This window comes from Gracilinanus agilis, chromosome 1, assembly GCF_016433145.1.
Source record: "Gracilinanus agilis isolate LMUSP501 chromosome 1, AgileGrace, whole genome shotgun sequence".
NCBI classification, from domain to species: domain Eukaryota; kingdom Metazoa; phylum Chordata; class Mammalia; order Didelphimorphia; family Didelphidae; genus Gracilinanus; species Gracilinanus agilis.
The window spans coordinates 286,332,787-286,348,829 of NC_058130.1; the positions used below are offsets into that span (position 1 = coordinate 286,332,787).

Sequence of the window (16,043 nt, forward strand, 5' to 3'; positions counted from 1 at the left end):
TGTCTGTCCCCAACAAGAACTTTTAACGAAGATTTTTTAAGAAAATCAAGTCACTCCTGAAAGATTAGAAATTTTCTTAATTGTCCGAGAAGCCATTTTGTTGGGGGAAGAACCTAAAAATTACATTTAAACTTACTTGTGGAAAATACAAAATGTAGTAACCTTTAATTTTTCTTTTTTATTTGGTGATTTTAGGTGCCAGATATTGGAAAGCAGTAGGACAACGGACATTTTTCATGGTTGTATACATATTGGGTTGCAGTGATTGTCATTGAACTCTTGATTCCTGTAGCTGTTAGCCCTGCCCATAAAGTTAAGCAGGAACTTGTTCCTGAAGGATAAACAAGACACAGATACAATTGGACATAAATGGATCTAAAGACGGCAGTGTTTAATGCAGCTAGGGATGGCAAGCTGCGCCTTCTTGCCAAGTTGTTGGCAAGCAAATCAAAAGAGGAAGTGGCCTTGTTGATCTCAGAAAAAACAAATGGTGCCACTCCACTTTTGATGGCAGCCCGATATGGGCACCTTGACATGGTGGAATACCTTCTGGAGCAGTGCAGTGCCTCCATAGAGATTGGAGGGTCTGTGAATTTTGATGGTGAGACCATTGAGGGGGCTCCACCTTTATGGGCAGCTTCTGCAGCAGGACATTTGAAGGTAGTCCAGTCTTTGTTAGACCATGGAGCATCTGTCAACAATACAACTTTGACTAATTCAACTCCTCTTAGGGCTGCCTGTTTTGATGGTCATCTGGAAATAGTAAAATACCTTGTGGAACACAAAGCTGATTTGGAAGTTTCAAATCGTCATGGACATACATGCTTAATGATTTCATGTTACAAAGGACATAAAGAAATAGCTCAATATTTACTTGAAAAGGGGGCCGATGTTAATAGAAAAAGTGTTAAAGGTAAGTTCAAGGTATGCATTTTTATCATTTTTAAATGGACCATTTCTGAAAGTAATAATTAGTGTTGAGTACCAGGTGTACCCTTTTTTACCATTCTTACATTTTCTTGTAAAACTGCCTTGAAATACCTCTAGGATAAGCATTATCTTTTCATTTAATTTATAGTTGGGTAAATTTGTACAGAGATGTGAAATGACTTGCCCATGGCTACAGGTAGTAAGATACAGTTTTTATTTAATCTTCTTAGATGAGTTATCCTTTTTTATTTGTAAATGTATTGAAAGTATATTTTTGCTAATACATAAAATGCTTATAAGTTTGCTTTTTCCCAGCTAGAAAAAGAATTTGTTCTTTCGTCAGCAAATTGAGCTTAGTAAACTCATCTTATTGCTATAAATAGAAGAAAAGAATCTTTTCCTTTAAGACATTTTTATTGTATGTTCATTTTTAAATGCTTTTCTGTACAATATTTATTAGATGTGGCAAGCTAGAAAGATCTTAAAATGCCTTTCTCTGTTATGTATTCAATTTAAAAATAAGAGGGAAGGGTGCACTTAAGTTATCAATACCACTAATTTTTTCAGAGGAGTATGGCTTTTTTTTTTTTGCAATTAAATATAGATTACTTTTTAAATAAACAATTAACTCTGAAGTGCATTTTCCTTTAGTACTCCAGAAAACCTGTAAGAGACACTATTTTGACAATTATTTATTTTCCCCCCTAACAAAATGATTGTGTAATAGTGACGTAGTTGTTTCTGACTAACTTCATATAATGAGTGCTTTGAACATAAAAATGTTTGGGCATAATATTACTGTTCTTTTTAGTTGAAGATCAGTACTTGTGCACTGTGTTGATGTGAAAAGTTATATGAATTGATATTAAAGTTTGAAATCTTAAATGAAAGAAATGTGAAATAGGGGCATGTTTTTTGGGGGTTCATCAGTATAATCTGTAACGTTCTCCCATTTGGGGTTTTCTTAGTAAAGATACTGGAGTTGTTTGCCATTTTCTTCTTTAGCTGTTTAACAGATTAGGTACTGAGACAGACAGGGTTAAGTGATTTTCCTAGGTTACACAGCTAGTGTTTGAGGTCAGATTTGAATTCAGAAAAATCACTTCTCCTGACACCAGGTCTGGTGCTCTATTCAGTGCGCCACCTAGCTGCCCTGTGTAACACTCTAGGACTACAAGGATCTATGATGATTCATTAAGGATTTTTTGTAACATTCTAGGAATACAAAGTTTTTAAAATAAGTTACCATAGACATAAAATGTCATCTGTTTTGGTAGATCATTTTAATAATATGGTATCTAACACCATTTTTCATTGTTTTTCTTTTACAGTCACTTTATAGATCAGTTACATCAATAATACAAATATACAAGTGCCATTAATATAAATAGTTTGTTTTAGTATTTTTCTGTTAAATTATGAGTGATATTAACCCTGGCTTGTGGTATTTGTTTTATCACTGTTTACTTCTCCATTTTTTTCCTTTTATTGTCAATAACATTTTACAGACCTTTATGTTTAGGCCCTTGACTGTCCCTGAACATTTTTGCCACTTGCAATTGTTTGTTGTTTTCAGAAATTAAATTTTCCTCAATCAAGTAGCATTGGAAATGGTAATTTTTATTTCTGCTGGAAAGCATGCATTACATAAGCAATTTTTCATCTTGTAGAATTCAGTTTTTACAGATCTAGCGCACTAGTTTTCTTTCCATCCAATGTTCATATTTAGGTACATACAAAGATAGACAAGAGGAAAGTAGGGAAAATATTGTTTTAGGTGAAAAAACTTTAAGGCACTTAGAGCTTCTGAATAAGGAAGGCCTCAGGTTACCTGATGTTTAAAGTCTATTTCTATTTCCATTCTTCACAAAAGTTGACTTTACCTTCCTGCCTTTAAAATAACAGCCTTTATAACAGTGATGGCAAACCTACGGTACAGGTGCCAAAGATGGCTTGCAGAGCACTCTGTGGGTATGCACATCCCCTCCCCCAGATTCGTTACTAGAAATGCAGAGGGACTCAAGCAGAGCTGCTCCCCTCCTCCTCTCCCCTGTGCCTGATGATGTTTTTTCATATCTCTTGCCCCTCTGCCTAGCAGCTCAGTTGGAGTGCACAGAGTAAGGTGAGCAGCTCACAGGCTGCAGAGCTGGAGGGAAGTGAAGTGCTCAGTATCCTGCCCTTGTACGCTTGCTGAAGACATTGCTCACCTCACTCACCCCTCTGCCCAGCAGCCCAATGCGAGAGCTTTCTCCTTCCTCTGTGTGGGGTAAGGGTGGAGGGCAGGTCTTCCCTGGCATTTGGTGGGAGGGAGGGACATGGCATGCTGTGGGGGGCTGGTCTCTTAAAAGGTTCACCATCACTGCTTTAAAAGAATAGTAGGTTTATAAAAACTCAAGCTTCCAAAACAATGTGCACTGCCTTGCCATCCACCTAACAAAGCTACTCCCTTTTCAAAAAGTGTTCTCTAATTCATAACTTCCAAGTATAGTCAGTTTCATTGTGGGGATAACGGATAATGGGAGAGTTTAGACCATTTGAAACTGTATCTGACAGTAGGAAGGGAGCAAGCAGGTAACAGCTATTTCAGCGTTGCTTAATTTTTAATTTTGTTTCTACCAAAAAGTCCTAGATTAAGAAAGAGATGTTGCAAGCATAAAAACTGAATGTAGACAAGTAATTTCATAGAAAAGTCAATAAGCTAGGTCATTTAGCGTTGAGACACTTAAAAACAATCAACAATTATCAAGCATTTGTTAAGGTCTTCATGTATTTGACATATTCTACTCAGTGCTAGGGATACAGAGACAAAAATGAAACATTTCTTCCCTTCATGTAGCTTACATTATTATGGGGAAGTCGGCATGTATGTATCTGATTATATGCAAAGTAGATACAAGGTTGTTATGGGATGGAGTGTCCTGGTAGCTACAAGGACTGGAACAGCTTTTTAAATAAGGTTAAGCTTGGAGGAAACCAAGAATTTCAAGAGTTGGAAGTGAAATGGAAGTAAGTTTTAGGCAGTGAGGACAAGCCAGTGCAAATGCTCTGAGGCAGCAGCTACAGAGCATAGCATGTTCTGAACAATAGGCCACAATGGCTGCCACAGTGTGAAAAGAGGAATAAAATTTAGGAATGTGCCATATTGTGAAAAATTTTGAATGCCAAATTGATACTAGAGTCAATAGGCATTCATTCCGTTGAATGGGATGAGTGGTGTATTATCAGACCTGTGATTTAGCAAAGTCACTTTCATCAGCTATATAGAGAATGTTTTGTAATGGAGAGAGGTTTGAGTCTGTGATGAGGACTTAAATTAGGGTGGTGGCTATGTGTGTAGAGGATAAGGGATAGATGGGAAAGATGTTATGGAAAGGAAAGATTTGGCAACGATAATTGGATATAGGAGATGAGTCCAATTAGGAATGAAAGATCTAGATTAGAATGGTGGTGGTGCCCCTATATTGGTTTCTGCCTTTTAACTGTCATAGAATTGACTGTTGAACCCCAGAAAGCTAATGAGATCACCAAGTAAGAAAGGGTGGGTGGCAGCTGGGTAGCTCAGTGGATTGAGAGCCAGGCCTAGAGATGGGAGGTCCTAGGTTCAAATCTGGCCTCATACACTTCCCAGCTGTGTTACCCTGGGCAAGTCACTTGACCCCCATTGCCTACCCTTACCACTCTTCTGCCTTGGAGCCAATACACAGTATTGACTTCACGACAGAAGGTAAGGGTTTAAAAAAAAAAAAAGGGTGTAGGAAAAAAAAACAGAAAAGGTACCAGGACAAACTTTGGGGACATTTATAGTGAGTGGGAATGACATGAATAAAGATCCAGCAAAGGAGAGTGAGGAATAGTCAGTCTGGTAGGAGAACCAGGAAAATGCAATGCCTGTGAAGACCCAGAAAGAAAAGTAGTCAGTAATGTCAGAGGCAGCAGAGAGGACTGGGATGATGAGGATTGGGGAAGGCCATAAATTTGATGGTGAGAAAATCATTGATAATTTTGGAATGAGTAGTTGAAAGTCAGATTGTAGGAGTTTAAGAGAAAGGAGAAGTTGAAACACTTGAGTATAATAGCACAATAATACTGAAGGGATGGGATCAAGGGTGCATGGGAACTTCATTTATAATATAGTTGAAATTAATTTAGTATTGGGGAATTAAGCGGAATATGTTAAGGAAATATGAACTAGGTTTTTTTTAAAAATTCAGTTTTTTTTACTTTTATTTTTTTTTTCATATTTTTCTTTTCCAGATTACATGTAGATACAATTTTTAATAATAGTTTTCTAACATTTTTTTGATTCATGTTTCTACCCTTCCTTCCTCCCTCTCCTTACCTGTCCCTAAGATGGCAGGGAACATGGAAAACATTTCTATGTTCATAATGTAAGAAGACACATGCCACTTATACAAGAAAAAACTCATGAAGGAAATAAATGAAAAATGGTGTGCTTCAGTCTACATTTAGACTCCATCAGTTCTTTATATAGCAGTGGATAGTCTTTTTCATCTTCATTCTCTTGGAGTTGTTTTGGATGCTTGCATTGCTGATAACACTTAATTAATTTTCAGTTGATTATTGAATATTATTGCTCTTATTGTGTATAGCATTCTCCTGGTTTTGCACACTTCACTTTGCATCACTTAATACAAGTCCAGAGTTTTTTTTGTGAAGTCATCCTGCCTGTTCTTCAGTTTTTATGGCACAATAGTATTCCATTGCAATCATATATCACAACTTCTTCAGCCATTCCCCAGTTGTTGAACCCTTTCAGTTTGTAATTTTTTGCCATCACAAAAAGAGCTGCTATAAATATTTTTGTACAAGGTGGTCTTTTTCCCTTATCTTTGGTCTCTTTGGGATACAGAATCAGTAGTATAGTTGGGTCAAAGGACATGCAGTTTTATGCCCTTTTGGGCATGGCTCCAAATTGTTCTCCAGATTGTTATATCAGTTTACAGCCAGCTCTATTTTCTCAATATCTAATATCTCAATTTTCCACATCCTCTCCAACATTTATAATACTTTTTTGTCATACTAGCCAGTCTGAAGTGTGAAGTGATCCCCCTCAGAGTCGTTTTAATTTTCATATCTAATCAATAGTGATTTGAAGCATTTTTTAATATGACTAAACATAGCTTTAATCTCTGACAATTGCTTGTTCATATATTTTTATCATTTATCAATTGGGGAATGACTTATTTTTGTAAAGTTAACTTTTTAACTTTATATATTTGAGAATTGAGGCCTTTGTTAGAGATACTTGATATAAAGATTTTTTTCCCCATTTGTTTCTAATCTTGGTTGCATTGGTTTTGTTTGTGCAAAACCTTTTTAATTTAATGAAAACTGATCTATTTTTTATCTTTGATGCTTTCCTTATCCATAGTTCTGACAGGAAAGTATTTTGTGCTCCACTAATTTGGTTATGATATGATCCTTCGTTTCTAAATTATGTATTCATTTTGACTTTATCTTAGTATATTGTGTGAAATGTTGGCCTATGCCTAATTTCTGCCATACTGTTTTCCAGTTTTCTCAGCATTTTTTGTTGAATACTGAGTTTTTCTTTCAGAAGTGTGGGTCTTTGGGTTTATCAAACACTAAGTTACTATGGTCATTGACTACTGTGTTTTGAATACCTGATTTATTCTGTTGGTCTACTACTACTGGTTGAGGCCTGTGCCAGATTGTTGTGGTAGTTACTGCTCTATAATATATATATAGTTTGAGATTTGGTATACCTAAGCCACCTTCCTTCATATTTCTTTTCATTAATTCCCTTGATATTCTTGGCTTTTTGTTCTTCCAGGTAAATTTTACTATAATTTTTTCCTGCTTCATGAAATAAGTTTTGGGTAGTTTGGTGTGGCACTGAATAGGTAAATTAATTTAAGTAGAGTTGCCATTTTTATTACATTGGTTTGGCCTACCCATTAGAAATTAATGTTTTTCCAATTATTTAGATCTGACTTTATTTGTGTAAAAAGTGTTTTGTAGTTGTGTTCATATAGTTCCCGAATTTGGCTTGGCAAGGTAGATCCCAGGTATTTTATTTTGTCTACAGCTATTTTGAATTTATCTTCCTATCGCTTGCTGTTGAACTAAAGAAATGCTTATGGTTTACACTATTGCTGCTGATAATTTATGATGATTTATTTTATGCCCTGCCACTTTATTAAAGTTATTAGGCATTTTTAATAGTTTTTGGTTGATTCTCTTAAATATGTTAACATTATCTGCAGTGAGTGATAGCTTTATTTCCCCACTGACTATTCATTCCTTTAATTTCTTCTCTTATTGCTTTAGCTAGTATTTCTAGAATAATACTGAGTAATATAGTGGTGATAATGGGCACTTTTGCTTTACTCCTGATCTTATTGGAAAGGCTTCTAGCTTATTACCAATTCAGATGTTTGCTCATGGTTTCAGATGCTATTTATCATTTTAAAGGACTATTTCATTAGTATTTTTTATAGGAATGGGTATTGTATTTTATCCAAAGCTTTTTCTGCATCTATTGAGATAATCATATGATTTCTGTTGGTTTTGTTATTGATTTGGTCAGTTGTGTGCTGATCATTTCCCTATTATTAAAAACCAGCTTTACATTTCTAGCATAAAATCCACCCAGTTGTAATGTATGATTCTTGTGATATAGTGCTATATTTTCTTTGCTAGTATTTTATTTAAGATATTGGCCCCAATATTCATTGGGGAGATTGGTCTATAGTTTTCTTTTTCTGCTTTTTCTTTTCCCTGGTTTAGGTATCAATACTATATTTATATCATAAAAAGGAATTTGGTAGAATTCTTCAACTTTTTTCCTCAAATAGTTTATATAGTATTGGAATTAACTGTTCTTTAAATGGTTGATAGAATTCACTCCATCTGGATTACTTGATGGCTTGTTCATTTTTTTTCTGAGTTGGAGTTCGGAGTTTCTCTTGCATATGATTTGACTTAAATTGTTTTGAAGGTGCTAATAAAAAAAGGAGTCTAGAGACAGGAAATAAGAATTTATTAAGAGGAAAAAAATGGTGTTTTGTTTTAGATATCTTTAAAATGTAAACTGAGTTATATTTCTAAAGGAAAAATAGTGAATTATGCCTATCTGCTTTGAGGTATAAAATAGTTATAATTTGCCATTTTTAATTAGCTATTGACATTTGTATACCCTTTTAAACTTACAGTAAAAATTGACATATATTTTCTGTTGTAGATTGTAAAACATTTTATGTAAACAGATCTATGTTCCTCCATCCAACCAATTTTGATTTACCTGAAGGGACTGATGTTTTCTTCTTTCATAAAGAACAAAAGGAGAGAAGAGTTTTTGGGTTTTTTAGTTCTCTGGAGCTGGGCTTGATTATCAGTTGACCTTAGAAAGAAATCATATTTTCCAAAGCTATGATGTGGACTTTTCTGGTTGTTTCTAACATGTATAGCTCAGTTATATTTGGAGACTGGCATGTTTACTTTAAAATATAAAAGTTATGACTACACATTCTTGGACCCACAATCAGTCAACAAGTCACTGAGTGTCCTAGGTCCTATATTTAAGTGTCTGTGGAAACTGGGTGATTTATTTACATGACTTCCTATTTTATAAAATTAAGTATTTTTTGACTACCCTCTATGGGCCAACAATGTGGGAAGTGAAAGAAAAAAAAGAAGAAATCAGCTTATTCATAGGCACTAGAAGGTATAAAAGTTGGCTACCCTCAATGTATACTTACTACGTAAATTGGGACAATATGAAGTTTATTAACATAACACAAAATACATGATATAGACAGTAAATGCTATAAGAATTTTAGAGAATATAGAGATCAGTGTGGGGTAAGATGGTTAGAGAAAGTTGTCCATAGGGGAGATAGTACATAGGCTCTAGCCTTGAGATACTGGTATATATAAAAGCCAATGACAGGGATATTGTTAGGGACAAGTTCTTACATAAGAAAACTCAGGCTCTGGTATTGACTAAAATATATCATCCCCTAGACCCATTAGACCCACTACTGAGTTTATGACCCTGGGAGTTTTACGTCTTTACAGAAAACCTAACATATACCAGCATATTCATAGCATTACTCCTTATGGCAGCAAAGAATAGGAAACAAAAGGATGGTTGGTTATCAGTTGAGGAACAGCAGAAAAAATGATGCCATATGACTACCATGATATATTGTGCAGGAAGAAGTGAATATGAAAAGTTCAAAGAAACATGGTAAGATATGTAAGAACTGATGCAGAATGAAATGAACAAATTCAAATTGACATTATACATATTGACTAAAAAGGTGTAAATTACAAGATTTCATCAGACTGAATGTTGAGTTAAAAAAACAGATAATGATGGTGCCGAAGAAGATAAACATCTCTTGTCTTATTTGCAGACAGAAGGAATACTATGAAGGTAGAATGTTAAATGAAACATTTTGTGGGGTCTCTACTAGTATTTTTGGTTATTTTTTTAACAATGTTCTTTTGGAGGCCTCTTAAAATGACTGCAATGCAACAACAATAAATATTAATGTTTTAAAAACATTAGAGGGTATATAGCAGAGATGGATAACCTTTTAGAGATGGAGTGCCAGGACCCATCTTCCTCCTGTAATGCAGGAACACTCCCCTCCCCTTCACAAGTGCTATGCCCATTCCCCCCCAATTCTATGCTCCTCCCCGCACTGAGTGCTGGGCTCACATTATTTTCCCCCTTATTCCGCTCTGGGGAGGGAGGAAGCGCTCCCATTGGACTGTTGGGCAGGTGGGGCAGGTGATGTAGACAGGTTTGGGGAACGGGAACGGGAGAGGGAGAGGCAAGGGGTGCAAGCACTCTACTCTTCTTCCCTCTATGAGCTATGATCCCTTCAAATCTAGCTCCTCTCCAAAGTGGAAATTGAGGGAACCTTGAAAATTTCAAAGTACACCTTCTTTAGCCACTATTCAAGGAACCAAGGGCCATTTCAAATGCAAAGCTTTATGGAAAAAGAGAGAGAAAAGTGGCCAGAAAAAATAAAAAAAGCAAAAAAGCCCCAGCTTACAGGAAAACCCCTTATTTTTTTTAATTTTAAACATTTATTAATATTCATTTTTAACATGGTTACATGATTCATGCTCCTACTTTCCCCTTCACCCCCCCTCCCCCGCATTCCCCCCACCATTGGCCGACCCACATTTCCACTGGTTTTATCATGTGCCCTTGATCAAGACCTATTTCCAAATTGTTGGTAGTTGCATTGGTGTGGTAGTTTCGAGTCCACATCCTCAATCATGTCCACCCCAGCCCATGCGTTCAAGAAGCTGTTTTTCTTATATGTTTCCTCTCCTGCAGTCCTTCCGAAAACCCCTTATTTTTAAGAAAATATAACCTTAAGGTTAAATGACATCATCATGACATTCATCCCATCACGGTCCAGCCTCCCTGATGTGAATATCCTCCAAATTAACATTTTTAGGGAATGGTCAAGGGTTGAAGTCCGTTTTTTTTTTTTTTTTTTTTTTTTAATAAAAACCTTTACCTTCCATCTTGGAGTCAATACTGTGTATTGGCTCCAAGGCAGAAGAGTGGTAAGGGCAAGGCAATGAGGGTTAAAGTGACTTGCCCAGGGTCACACAGCTGGGAAGTGCCTGAGACCAGATTTGAACCTAGCACCTCTCATCTCTACTCCTGACTCTCAATCCACTGAGTTAACCAGCTGCTCCCTTGAAGTCAGGTTTTAATCTGCTTGCAGGGCTGATTGGGATCTCCCAATCAGCTACTACCTCTTATCAGCTACTATTGTGTTTTCTCTCTGGCAGGCACCATTTTGAATGCAAAATTGAACAGACTAAAGCAGCCAAGTGTTACCTATGAAAGAAACTGGGGAAGTGGATTATAGAACCGGGAAGATGCTATTAGCCTAGCCTGGGGTTCATAAAACTTATTCCTAAAATCACTACACTACAGTTTTGAACATTTTTAAAGTATAGACTCAAAAGACATGTCCCCAAATCCCCAAAATACCTTGCATAGTAAAGATACTGGTTGCTTCTGATATAAAATATGTTGTTTTTGTCTCGCTCAGGCCAAAGGTAATTAAGAGAGGCCTTGGTATTCTGAATGGGGTGGGGCAACCTTGTCCTGCATGGGATGCTGTCAGAATCCAACCTGATGCTTTATCAGAATCCAAGGCCAGATCAGTCAACCTAGGGGTTGTCTGATCCTTGGAATGGTGATTGACAAGAACCCTATCAGTGCAATCCAGCATCCATTTAAAAAGCATCTATTAAATGTCTGACTCATTGAAGTACATTTATTGCTGGATTGTGATTTGAATACTGTGCTTTTGTGCTTTTAATGAAAACTATTACCATAATTGATTATATCAGTAACAAAAATAACAAAAATCCTGGTTATATCAGTAGATGCAGAAAAAAGTTTTTGACATAATACAATATTCATTCCTATTAAAAACACTTGTGAAAGCATAGGTATAAATGTATTTTTCTTTAAGATGATAAGCAACATCTAACTAAAACCATCAGCAGCCATAATTTGGAGTGGGGATAAGGTTATAAGCCCTTCCCAATAAGATCAGAGGTGAAACAAAGATATCTATTATCACCAATATTATTCAATACTGTATTAGAAATGCCAGCAATATTAAAAAGAGAAGAGAAAGAAATTGAAGGAGAATAAGCTTAGATCTTAGAAGATGTGTTCAAATCCTGACTGCTACTCCCATGTAACCTCAGAAGGGTCAATCATCAGCATTTATTAAGTGCATAAGTGCCACAGATACAAAGGCTTACAAGTTACAATCCTTAAGAAACTTTTATTTTATTGAACACAGTAGAGATGTTATAGATAGGCTGTGAAGTATTGGTAAAGGAAGTTCCTATGGTTTAACAAATTATGATTAGGATTATGAAGGAAATCTGTTATGTTGGAATATAATTATCAAAATTTTTAAAACGTTCATACACCCCAGGTTAAGAATCCTCACTTTAGGCAGTAGAGAATACTGTTTTTTTTAAACAAACAATTTGGACTGCAATGAGAGAAAGGCGAGTAGATGGAAGAAACTTTGCTTAGGAGGACAAGAAGTGCACATAAAAAGTTAAAATAAGAGAGAATAGTATTAGAGTGCCAAATGAATGGTACAACTAACAAACTATAAAAGTATAGAATAGGGTTAGTGCATGGAAAATTATGAGATCTGTATCAGCGTTATAAGCTAGGCTAGAAATAGTTATAGTGAGACTTGTAAGTAAAACTTAAGAATGAACAGTGTCTATAGGTAGATGTAAAAGGATTGCTTTGTAGTTGTGAGAGCCAATTTGTAGTGATCCACTTGGCATTATTGTGTGACTTTTTTCTACTTTTATTCATCAGCAAAAGTGTTGAAGAGAAGAAGATAGGAGTGATCAAAATCTATTTCTTGGCAAAGCAAGATTGGTCAAGGGACTTGGGAGAAGACAATGTAGAGTTAAACTGATTTACCACGTAGTCAGGATGGGGAAAGGACTGTGTAGCCATAGCCTGGGAAAGAACTGAGGAGGTTATGGATTGGAGGTCACAGTGCAGATGAAGTATATGCTTTGGGAGTTGCCTGACTGAAGAAGAGTAGAATGATAATAGAATGATGTTAGATAGAGTCCTTTCAAAGCCTTAGGCCATTCTGGGGAGGAAGGAAGTTCTTGGAACCTAAGCCTTTCTCCAAGGCAGGAGACCAGGCATGATGGAATGATACTATCTCATCAGTAAGAGATTGAAATTGCCAAGAATGGTGTCTTTTCCCCTCACCTTACAAGCAGGAGACTAGAATGGCTGTTCTCTTTCCAAGGAGACTGTAGATGAGTTAGGAAATATGTGTGACATGATGGTATTGAGTCTTCTTTTCTTTTCCTGCTGGAGGCTAGAGATTGCAGGCATCATTGAGACAAGGCAGGAAATTTGCCAGGTAGAATGGTTGTGGAGACTTCTCTTCACCCCTGAGCCTGTGTATCTTTCCATGTTCTAAATGTAAATTGTTTTATGTTGTGTAATAAAAGATGTAGGAAACACCTGTGAAGTCTCTTGAATTATTTTTTAAAGTAGTTGAAGTTTAAAGTTACACAAATAAAAATTAAAAGGTTATAATATCAGTGTACTTCTTTGATAAAGTGCCAGCTGATTAGCAGCTCTAATTAACAATGTGATCTGAGTACATCTTGAACATTTCTTTAGAGGATTTGGCACTGAAAGTGTGGACCTGATGGAGTAGTTTCTTAGTGCTCAGGGATGCTGGGTCTTTAGATGAAACTCAAACTAGCCTTTTGTAAGGCCATTAGAAAACATTCTTTTCCTATCATTTTTCACAATCCTTAAGAAAAATAATAAACAGCCTGAGATTTTATATTTCAGTTATTTATTGGAATAAGTAAATCTAAGAATATACATAAAACAAGGTGAAGAAATAGGAAAAAACAAAAACAGGAAAACTTTTTTTGAGACCTACTTTTCACTCAAATAAAGCATGCCACTTTTTTTGTCTTCCTCCTTTACCCTTTCTCCCATCAGATTGAGGATAGGGATAAAATGAGGATTTATTTGGCTTTAATTTAGCCAAATTTAAGAACCTACCTAGCAGTTTATGATCTAGTTTGAGTCCCTGTAGCAAAAAGCACATATAAATAAATTTAACAACTTTTCATGTTTTACTCATTAAATTTGAAATGAGAAGGTAGGGTTTAGAATAGTTGAAAGAACTCTACTTATGTGCTTGCCTTGCCCCCACCTTAATTTCCTATTGACTTTAGTTCTCTGAGCACTTTTGGAAATAGGCTGCTGCTCTAAGTTAGAGCACAATTTTGCTTTCCTGGATCTGGGAGTTTGGAGGAAGGGTTGGAAGAATTCAGCCTGTTGCTTGTTGCCACAGAATGGCAATAAGGTAAGGGCAAGAGCGGGTATTCTGGCAGAAACCATAGCAGCAGCAAGGAAGTTGCTATGCCACATATGAATAGATTCCAGAACATAACCGAGCATAAGCTTTTAGATCAGGTTGTACCACCCTATCAGAGCAAGGGAGTACTGAGTGAGCAGGTTAGTGATTAGGCTTTTTTGCTGGCAAGTAAGTTATCAGGTTGTTACCTTGTTTGACTTCTTTGTGCCATGCCATATGAATACTGTAGCGCATAATTCTTATTTCAGGGAGTTTTGAGAGTTCCTATGACCTGGAGAAAATTTCTAGTCCTCCATCTTATCTTGTGGGTCACATGTCCTGGAAGTTTCTGAGGATTCCTTTTCTTAAGTAGGTAAAATGATCTGTTTTCTTCCTTTAAAAAATGTACTATTCTTCCTATAAAGAATACTGTCTTTTGCCTATATCTCCTTATGCACATTTATGCATGAACATATAAGTGTCTCTACATATACACATATAATAATATGTAATAATAGCAAACATTTATATTGCATCTACTATGTAGCAACCACTATGCTAAGCCCTTTAGAGATTATCTCATTTGACTTTCCCTCAGGAAGTAGATGCTATTACCCCCATTTCACAGTTGGAAACTGAGGCAAACAGAAATTAAATGGCATTCATGGTGACACATAGTATCAGAGGCAGGATTTAAATTTGGGTCTAAATTACTCCAGGCCTAGAGTTCTATCTACTCTGCCACTTACCTGTCCCTATAGATGTGTGTGTGTGCACAGGCTTGCTTTCCAGAGATCCAGCCTCTATAACAGAGGAAACAGCATTCAGCAAAACTAAAACAGTATATCAACTGGGTCTTACCATTTGGTACTCCTACCCTTGCAGAGAAAGGATGGGGATTCATTCATTTTTCCTTGGGGTCCAGTTTGGTCTTTATAACTACTATTAGCTTTTTTATTCTTTCATTGACATTGTCATTAAATATCTTGATTTTCCTCATTAGTTTATATAGCTTCTTCTGGCTTCTCTATATTCTTCTATCTTTATCTTAAAATTATCTATTTTCATTAGGCTTATTTTTGTCCTCTCTTTGCTCTCCTTGATCTTCCCTGTGTTGTCTGCTATGATTAATAGTAGAACTTTAAAAAATCACTTTAAAAGATTATACTGAAAGGATAATTTGAAGTTGTTTAAAAATTAAGTGGAAAAGATGTGAAATTTATTGCAGCACAATAAATGATCTCAGGATTTGCTCTTCAAGTAAGGAAACCTGATGAATATTCAGTAAACACAGACCCTTTCAAAGATAAACTATATGAGTAGTTTATGTGAGCTTAGAAAAACAATATTATAGTATCATTCTCATTGGGAGTATGAGATATTCCAAGTGTATTGGCATAATTTTTCTTGTCAATGAATAACATTTAATTATTTTTAAAAAATGAATATGTTTAACTTTTAGCTGTCTTAATTGTTTTCCTTATTGCTCTTTTCTCATGAGTATTCAATTTTGGATAACCTTTTTCTGTGATAGAAGTAGGTAGAAAAAAGCGTTTGATTTTAGAAGTCATTTAGTTTAGTATTACTTAAGTGCCTGTTACTTTTCTAGGTACTGGTAATACAAAGTCAAAAATAAAACAGTCCCTGCCCTCAGACTTTCATTCCTACTTTGGGAAACAGCATATACACATATAAGTAAATATAGAATACATACAAAGCCAGAAACAAAATAATGTTGACTGTCATTAAGGGAAGAGAGGCTACCTAGAGGTTTCAGAAAAGGCTAAACGTGGAAAGCAGGTTTTGAGCTGAGTGTTGAAGAAAACTTAGAGGAGTACATTTCAGGCATGGGAATCATGGAAATTGGAAATGGAATGTTGTGTTTGATAATAGCTTGTGTATTTATATAGTACTTAAAGTTTTATATATTATCTTCATTTGCTTCTTACAAAAAACCTAGTGTTATCCCTATTTTACAGGTGAAAAAAATGAAGCTCAGAGAGTTTGAATGACTTTCCTGGTGTCATACCAGCTAGAAAGATTTAGAGACTTGATTGCACCAAGCTCTTAAGTCCAAATTCAGTATAATTTATGTGTTCAGTGCCAGGAATAGCAAATAGGTCAGTTTCACTGGAAAAGTAAGCTGGAGCCAAATAGAAAAGTACTTGAATGATAAGTAGGAATTTATATTTGACCTTAGAA

At 35.8% G+C, this 16,043-nt stretch overlaps 1 protein-coding gene across 1 annotated transcript in view; it reads left to right on the forward strand.

Annotated features, from left to right (window-relative positions):
* Positions 1 to 369: 369 nt before the first annotated feature.
* FEM1C (fem-1 homolog C) overlaps positions 370 to 16,043 on the forward strand; it is a 40,370-nt gene continuing 24,696 nt past the window's right edge. Inside the window, exon 1 of the mRNA XM_044662279.1 lies at positions 370 to 913. Within this exon, the coding sequence (XP_044518214.1) occupies positions 370 to 913 (544 nt within the window). The remainder of the gene's footprint in view (positions 914 to 16,043) is intronic.